This window comes from Periplaneta americana, chromosome 7, assembly GCF_040183065.1.
Source record: "Periplaneta americana isolate PAMFEO1 chromosome 7, P.americana_PAMFEO1_priV1, whole genome shotgun sequence".
NCBI lineage: Eukaryota > Metazoa > Arthropoda > Insecta > Blattodea > Blattidae > Periplaneta > Periplaneta americana.
This window is the reverse complement of record NC_091123.1, coordinates 8810317-8819347: the sequence shown is the minus strand read 5'-3', so window position 1 is coordinate 8819347 and position 9031 is coordinate 8810317. Positions and strand designations below refer to the sequence as shown.

The 9031-nt window shown below is 36.8% G+C and overlaps 1 protein-coding gene across 9 annotated transcripts in view; it reads right to left on the bottom strand.

The window, feature by feature from the left end:
- Positions 1-9031, bottom strand: part of Pkn (serine/threonine-protein kinase N) — a 251712-nt gene that overhangs the window by 10027 nt on the left and 232654 nt on the right. For 7 of the 9 annotated variants that reach the window (XM_069830226.1, XM_069830222.1, XM_069830228.1 and 4 more), the window contains 6 exons: positions 8059-8220; positions 7579-7758; positions 5879-6030; positions 3778-3997; positions 2258-2365; positions 678-818 (listed from right to left, as the gene is read on the bottom strand). In XM_069830226.1, coding sequence (XP_069686327.1) covers positions 678-818; positions 2258-2365; positions 3778-3997; positions 5879-6030; positions 7579-7758; positions 8059-8220 — 963 coding nt within the window. The remainder of the gene's footprint in view (positions 1-677; positions 819-2257; positions 2366-3777; positions 3998-5878; positions 6031-7578; positions 7759-8058; positions 8221-9031) is intronic. The other 2 variants (XM_069830223.1, XM_069830230.1) reach the window with 1 other exon arrangement.

Below are 9031 nucleotides of genomic sequence, written 5' to 3'. Positions count from 1 at the left end.
AAGATTTGCTAATTAAGATTGTATATGAGTATATGGCATTACATGGTGAAAAAAATAATCACGAAATTTTCGCGAGATTAGCCACACATATATGTGTGGTCATTATCCCGTGAAACCAAATGGATGCATACACTGTAACTTATACTAAAAACCTTATGGTGGGGGCATGTGAGCTAGCTAGCTGCAAGTGGAAGCAGAATGAGGGTAGGGTAGGAAGTTTCTCAGTCCACTTACTGCTGGTAGGTTTCACGACATAACAAATGGCCTATACGATATTTGATTAATTTTTCGCGAAAAATTTGAGAAATTTTCATCAAAAAACCTGGCCCTGCCCATTACACTTCTTCCACTGGGGTTATATCAAAAATAAAGTTTACAGCGAAAACATTCTGAATCTTGTCGTCCTCAAGGAAAGAATCAGACAAGCAATTGCAAGTGCTACTCCAGACATTCTTGCCAGACTGTGGACTGAAACTGAATATCGTTACGATGTGTGTTGTGCTGTTAATGGTGCACATATTGAAACTTATTGATGTTGTTCGGAACATTTTTGAGTTACTGAATGGAATAAAAGCACTTTCAATGCATTACACATAATATATACTTCACAGTAACTTCATGAGGCCCTGAACTAGTGAATTCATTACCAGCACCACAAAAAGTGCTCAGGGACTCACCACTGTGGGCACAAATGGAGGTTTCACACGGCGCAGCAGGAGTTCGTCCCACTGGATAGTACGGAAGAATGCCTGCTTCTTCACATCTTCAGCATCACGTTCACTGGAGCCCAGACGACGCTCTGGGTTCTTCCGCAGCAACTGAAAAACATTAAAAGTTCATTAGACTTTCAGTTCACCAGAAGGTAGTTTAAGAAACGGGTGCTATATTGTCATATTGTTTATAATGAGACACAATTTCTATCCTCTAACATATCTTTATTTATTTTTTTATTTTTTTGCCATTAACTAGCCATTATTTGTCCTGACTCTTAAGAGCGTACTCACAGATGTCCTTAGTGCCAGGAAGTGTTAGAGTCCCTCTATAAAAGTTACATATTTGGTACTGATTTAATTTCTTTTGGTTTAATTTTATTAAGATTATGAATTTGTGCATTAATAGTTATAGCAAGAGAATCTATTTTTCGTTATAATTATTATGATAATTTTTTTTTATTGTTGTAATTATTTTAACAATTATACTTTATTGTACTAAGAGAAAAGTTGAGACATGACGAATTATGAACATCGTGGAATTCACAAATTGATTAAGTAAACTTTGCAGGAAAATACAGTAAAAACTTGAATTACGAGCATAATTCGTTTCGAAAACGTGCTCTTAATCCAAAACACTAGCATATCGAAGCGACTTTCTCCATAAAAAAAACAATGCAAACTCAGAAGATTAATTCGTTTCACAATCTTTTATTCACATAAAATACAGTATAATTTAGGTAATATTCAATACAATAGTGCAATACAAATTACTTTACTGTATTTAGTTTTTGAATGTCTTTCACCTATTTTACTGCTTAGTAAACTTCTTGAACATTTAAAGAAAATATTTTCATTATCAATAACAGAATCACTTCTGACTGCTTGACTGATTGGAATCTTTTGCTTTGACTAAAAATCTATCCAATGACACCTGCTTTTGCCTCGTTTTGAGGATTTTGCAGAAATGTAATATTGCGTTGTCATTAAACAGATTTATTGCACGCACTGCTACAGTCTTATCAGGGTGGTGAATTTGTACAACATTTTGTACTGCTTCCCACTTTCTACGAACCTCTTTAATCTCATTTGAAGTGAGGAATTCATACGCTCTTTTCTACTCTTCCTCCTCAGACGAGATCCTCTCCATTGCCTCTTGCTGTTGCTCGCAAGCGAAGCAAGTTACGTACAAATCGTGCTGCTTGTATTGCAAGACATCGCTCATTTATCAAACAAAAATGTTTCCTCATTGTTCGCTCATTTTGCAGAACATTCACAAACCAAGTTACTCGTAATGCAAGGTTTTACTATAAAACTATTATTATATGACTCAAATAAATATAATTTTTTTCATATTTACAAAATGGGTCTGAGAGACCCAACCTGTGCACTTATGTAATTTTACAGGACCCATTCACTGGTGGGTTAACATTAGAAAACCAGATTAGCATCTGTTAATTCATGTAACAGCCTCAGGTCTACAGTTTTCCTCCTGTCACTTCCGACATGATGAAAATTCAACACTAGTGAAGTTCTGTTGTACTCACCCGCCTCATTATGGCAATTGCCTCCAGTGACAGAAATCGAGGATACCGCACTTCATCATTCACAATAGAGTCGAACACCTCTTCCTCATCATCACCAGGAAAAGGAGACTGAAATAAATGTAAAACATATGCTGCTTTAAAACAGTGCCAGGCTGAAAACAAAATCTTTTGGATTTCTGTTACTGATAGGAAACTTTATGGTATAAACAGAAGTCCAATTTTGCTTAATAAGACAGAAGGAAATATATAAACGTACATGAACATTTACTTAGCGAGGAATTCAGTCAGTTAGAGTCCTGATTACAGCAATATTTACTTTACAATCTAAAATCAGAGGGTATTTTTCTTTCTAGTCTTCTCATAAGTTGATCCAGTCAGTGACTTCCAGAAATTTGACGAATTAGAGGTTAGCCTCTGCAAAGCATAGATCAGATGAAAACTTTTAAAATTAAAATCTTTCTAACGAGAACTGAAGTTTGACAAGAGTGCTACCATTGCTTAAACAGTCCATTATTGCTATGCAAGAGTGGCCTGCTGGCATGGTAATGGTGATCATGTTGCCAGACTTTTTTTTTAATGGAAGGTGCTTGGCTCACTTCATTCCCGATGTAATTCTTTAGTTACGAAGTGCAGCTTGCAGCTATGTTATTGCTGGCATCTTCAGTTCACTGCTGCTGATTGTTATGCTGTTTTATACAAGGTTAAATATTACAAGTATTTTTAGAACAAACATATTCCAATTCAGTAAACTACACTGTATTGATGCTTTTTATGTCGTTGATGTCATAATGAGCCTCAAAATAAAATCAGAGGTGATCAACTGTCACTATTCAGTGGATAAAAAATAAAATAGAATAAAAATGAGAAGAGTGACGAAAATCTAGACAAGACTTATGAATTCTTTGTTTGTTGCCTGCTTCCAACAAGAATGCTCTCATGTGTTTCCAATGAAAGTTTTATTCTTTGCGCCATGACTCATGGGTATCATCTCTTATGTCGTTGTTAAGTAATGCTGAGTTCTTGACAATAAAGCTAAAAACTCTCTTGCTCTCCAATATTTCTCACACACAGTGGGTTTAGACGAAAAGATTGGACATCACTGAAGATGATTCTGGTTTAAATCACTGAATGCAACAGCTTGTTGGAAATAAGAGATCTGGTACAATAGATTTTGAAGTGTCGACTTCCCCATCAAAATTTGTAGCTTCATAACCTAAAGATTTATAAAACGAGAAAAGTGGACATGTAGCACCAGCATCTGCTCCATTTTGGTTTGATAGTATGGACCCATTAGTAAAAATATGAAGCCAATCATTGTTGGGGAATTTACTATGAATTCATCTCTTATAGTTCTCATTGTACTAACATAAATGTGGACTTACCGATTGATGGGATTGAGAAAAGGTTTGTTCTGTTCAATTATGGCCAGTAAATGGATTTAGCTACTTGTAATAACCTCAATGAATAGGATTCTTCTTTCAGTGAAGAAGGCACAGTCAATCTCTGTATTGTATACGAACCTCTCCCACCAGCATCTCGAAGATGAGCACACCTAGGCCCCACCAGTCCACGGCTCGAGTGTACGATGTCTCAGTCAGCACTTCAGGTGCCAGGAACTCGGGTGTTCCACAGAACGTGCCCGTTCGATCCCCGTAGCCCATGCCTTCCTTGCACAGTCCGAAGTCTGCAATCTTCACATAGCCTTCTGTGTCCAGGAGCAGATTATCCAGCTTCAGGTCTCTGCAGCACCAAACCAAATCCTTAAAACTATCTCTTCAGAAGGAAGGTAATATTATATATCGTAATGATTTTACTATTATTCTTTATAACCTTAAGAGTTTTTTTTATCTATCTACAGTTATTAGTAAACCAGTATTTTGCAAAGTTAAAGTGTTTATATTTCTATACTGTGTTCATATGATATTACTTCAATGCCTGTAACATCAACACCAATGTAAATTTAAATTTCCTTGGTTTTGTATTCATTTTAAGTAATCCATTCAAAAACGTAAAATCCGGGTTTCTCTGTATTTTGTAGAAATGGCGACTATGTGTATAAGGCAGATGTGTTTGAGTGTACTCTTCAAGCCCTACAACTTGATAAGGGTCACGTTCCTATTGGAGACTCCTCTTGTAAGTTATGGACATAATATTTATATGTAAAATTTAAACAGTCGTCATATTGATAATTAGGAAACAGTTTGTGATTAGGACTACACTGTGCATATTTTATAGCTGTCCATAATTCCATAATCAATAATACGAGGGTGGATTGGAAAGTAACACACAATAATTTTTTAAACGAAACATTTAATAGGTAAACAAAAATAAAAAATACACAAATGAACTCACATCTTTTAGCTACTTTTCTACATAGACGCCAAGTTTTTCAACACATTTCTCCCATCGAAGTACCAGTTTCAGTATACCCTGTTCATAGAAGTCCGTTCAGTTGAAGTATAGCCATCTGCAGACAGTTGACTGCAGTTCTGCATCGGTCGCAAAGCGATGGCTGACCAGGAATTTCTTCATGGACCAAACAGATGAAAGTCCGATGGTGCAAGGTCTGAACTGTATGGTGGATGCTGGAGCACCTCCCAAGCAAATATGTTGATTTTCTCATGAACAGAAGCAGCGATATGGGGGCGAGCATTGTCATGAAGAAGTTTGACATTGTCAGCATTAATGTTACGGTGTTTATCAGGAAGGGCAGGACACAATTTTACCAATGTTTGAATGCAGGCTGCAGCATTCACAGTGGTCCCGTGTTTAGCAAAGTCTACCAACAAAACAGCATGCATGTCCCAGAACACTGTCACAAGCACTTTCTTAGCAGATTACGTCACTTTGAAAGCAGCATGTTTCCACTCCATAGAGGCCTGCTTTGTTTCGGGCATGTAGTGGTACGCCCAAGATTCATCACCAGTGACAATTCCTTTTAGAAAGTCATGCCCTTCTACAGCGTAACACCTTAAGTGGTTCAAGCATGTCATCATTTGCTGACCCTTGTGTCTGTCAGGTTCTTAGGCACCCAGTGGGCACTAACTTTATGAAATTTCAATGTGTCATGCACGATATTGTATACCGCACCGTTTGAAATGTTGAACTGTTGAGATAAGGTTCGCAGTTGGATCCGCCAGTCGTTCAAAATTGCAGCCTCAAAAATGCCTGTGACATTCTGCTGGGTTGCAGCTATTACCTAACGCCCAGAATGTGGCAAATCACAAAGGTTCTCATGGCCGTCTGCGAAGAATGCACACCACCTAGAATTGTTGCTACGGTCCATACAGTCTTCCCTGAACATGCCACAGATGTCCCTGTTAATTTCACTCGGCTTATTTCCTTTAGACCAAAAAAATCGCACAAGACTTCACTGCTCTTCACAAGTTGACAATAGTAATATGCGCATCACCTTTGTTGTGTAGTTCACACACACGTTTCTCTCGCTATAGCTGCACATGCAAAACAAATTGTGTCTGTAGTGAAAACTTAAAATTATATCTTGGTGAAATGTCAACATCCCAGCCGCAATACTAACACAGAAAAAATTAGTGTGCATTACTTTCCGATCGACCCTCATACTAATAATAATAGTAATAATAATAATGATAATAATAATACCGGTAGATTATCTTGCTCTCATGGAGGTACTGCAGGCCGAGCACAACACATGCAGCATAGAAGACAGCTCGGGGCTCCGTGAACACATCAGCGTGGATGTGCATCATAAGGTCACCTCCAGCTGCATACTCCATCACAAAGCACACATGGGCCTGGAGAAACGATCATATCATGAAAGGCACGTCAGGTATTACCATTTTACTCTAGCTTGATAGCACTTTCAATTTGGAGAACTTATTCAAGGTGCTGAATGCCACATAATTCATTTTCCATCTGTCCACTAATGAAAAGTGAAACAAAGTTATATAATATGAAGATAAAATTTGACTAATATTTAACACATTAAAACCCACGGATTGGTCCTGGCCAGATGATCATAGCAGAGATACATTCTCAAATTCTGGCCATTCCAAGTAACTTAGTCTTATAATAAAAAAGTGGATAAACATTAAAGAGCTCTCGGAGAAATAAATAAATACAGGGTGGAAGTGAAATAACCCTGCATATTTTCAGAGTGAATAGCTCATGTTGTATGTAGCTTCCTCAGAAATTCTTCTCACCCCCAAGTTTAACATCCTCTTATTCGGTAACTGTTACAAGTAGGATCGTGATTTTTGTCCATGTCGATAGAAAATCTAATGAAGAATATTTATCTCTATGGCGTATTTGAATAGCGTGGACAGTTTTCGTGTAAATTTAATTTATAAAACAACTAATTTCAAGCCAATGAATGATACAAGCAGACTACAACATCGTAGCGAGAAAGAGAGGTTCACGTACAGAGACAGATCTGAGTTCGTTGACCTCTTACATCTGCATTGCGAGAAGAAAGAAGACTGTGTTAGCAGCAATGTTGCCAGACTGCTGAAACTTCCAAATAAATTTTCTAATCAATAGTGCATTTAATCACGAAACGTAATATAGGTTTTCTATTTCTTTAAGTGTATCATATCATCCCTTTCAATTTGCAGGATTATTTCACTTTCATCCTGTATATAAGTGAAGAAAATAATTTCCTCATCACCAATAAATAAGTATTATATTGAAATGAATTATAAAACAAACCTATTAAATTCCAAAGCATTTTAACTTTAAAATTAAATTCAACAAATTTAATATGAGATACAGCACAATCTCGATTATTCGCTTTAATGAACTTAAATCTATATGGTACCACTTAAGATGTTTTAGTACAAGAATTGGTTACTTTTTTCGCTCTTTCCTAAGTTCATTATCTTTGTCATGTGCATTTTAAGCTTATTAATTACAATAAGAAATATTTAAGCAAAAGGGTATGAAATAAAAATTTATGATAAACCAAAGGAAGCTTTAAACTTGACAGAGAAGCAATCAGAATTTACACATCTGCGAAGTTATCAGATCATAATGGGCACATTTCAGAAAGATAACCGTGCACCGCTAAGAAACAGCATTTTTGTTGATGAATAATCTATAGATTGGTTAATCGAGGGATGGATAATAAACATTCTTCTGTAGTTTATTCTTCATTTAACCATTCATTTCAATATTAATTCATCATCATCATCATCGTCATCGTCATAACCCTGGTGTAACATACACCTACCTTCCATGGTACACCGTAGGCAACGTTTAAAATGACAAAGTGATCTACATTTAGAGGAATGCATAAAACAATGATAAGAATCAATTCTACAATAAAATGCTTGGGCGAGGTTTACCTCTGTCTGGAAGCAGGCAAACAGATTAACTAGGAAGGGGTGTCGCATGGTGTTGGCTACTTCAAATATGCGTTTCTCTGAGAGTAGTGACTCCACTTCATCCCGTGCAATGATGTCTCCTTTCTTCAAAGCCTTGATAGCAAAGTACTCGCCAGTGTTGCGGTACTGTGCCAGGATCACCTGCAAAGAAAATCCATTATGCTCTAATTCACCTGCAGGAGGTTAACAGTGAAGTTGGAATCAATAATACATTTACTTTTACAACAGGATATAAGTTAAGGCAGACAGACAGATAAACAGACAAACAAACAAATTAATTAATGAATTACCAATCTTGCATATTTTTCTCATAATATGGATTGGAAGTGGGCACTATTGACTAATGACTAATGACATCTCCTACTCCATACAATTATCAACTCTATTATATGTAAATTTCCAATAAAAGCACATGATCTCATTCATCTTGTAACACGGTACCTTGCCAAAGTGTCCTCGGCCTAGAACGCTGAGTAGACGGAAGTTGTCCATCGACATGCCAGAGAACTGGGAGTGCCTCCTTGACTCATATGCGCTGTCTCGGTAATCCAGCCCACGTGTGGACGGACGCCGCACAACTTCTGGTTGTTCATATACCACCTGCTGGTACAATCATATTGATGTCAGAACATCAAATCTTGTGGACTGATACTCTCTCCCTATATATGTTCCTTGTCATGTTGGTTTATTCACAGGGTAAATTGAATGAGAAAGTATTTTACAGCAGATACCTCCACATGGTTACCTTCACAAATGTTACATTATTTACACATATGTCTGTGCCATTCATGAACAATTGCTTGTAATAAAATTTCAATGGTCTTTTTACATGGGATATACCAATAAATTGTAATTATGAACTGCAAAACACAACATATTTGTAAAAAATAACTATACAAATTTGTTAATATGTTTTGCCATTTGTATGTGATATTCTAGCATGCCGCTTACATCATGCAGGCTTTAAAGACCTATTGTGTCCATACTTCATTTTTTTGTGAAGTCTCAATCAACACAGAGACATCTATTCACAAAGAAAGGGACTCTGTGAAGCAAGAAACAGCTTCAGTAATTTTACATGAATCAGAGTTCATTTCCTACCATAAATTAATGGCAGGGGACCTCCACCTTAGCAGAGACTTTGTTTCTTATTGCTCCTTAAAAATCCATTGCTTGTGGATGGGTTCGAACCCATGAAATTCGAATATAATGACAGGCAAGACAACACAAGACCACCGAGGATGCCTTACATTATGTTAGTAACATATACCTTTGGTGCAAGAAGTAGCATTTTCAAAATATTTTGAACCAGACAAAAGAAATGTGGTGTACACCACTGTTAATACACAAAGGTCTTTCCACACACATATATATCTGTGGTGTTTGGTCAAAACATGATAACTCTAAACAAACT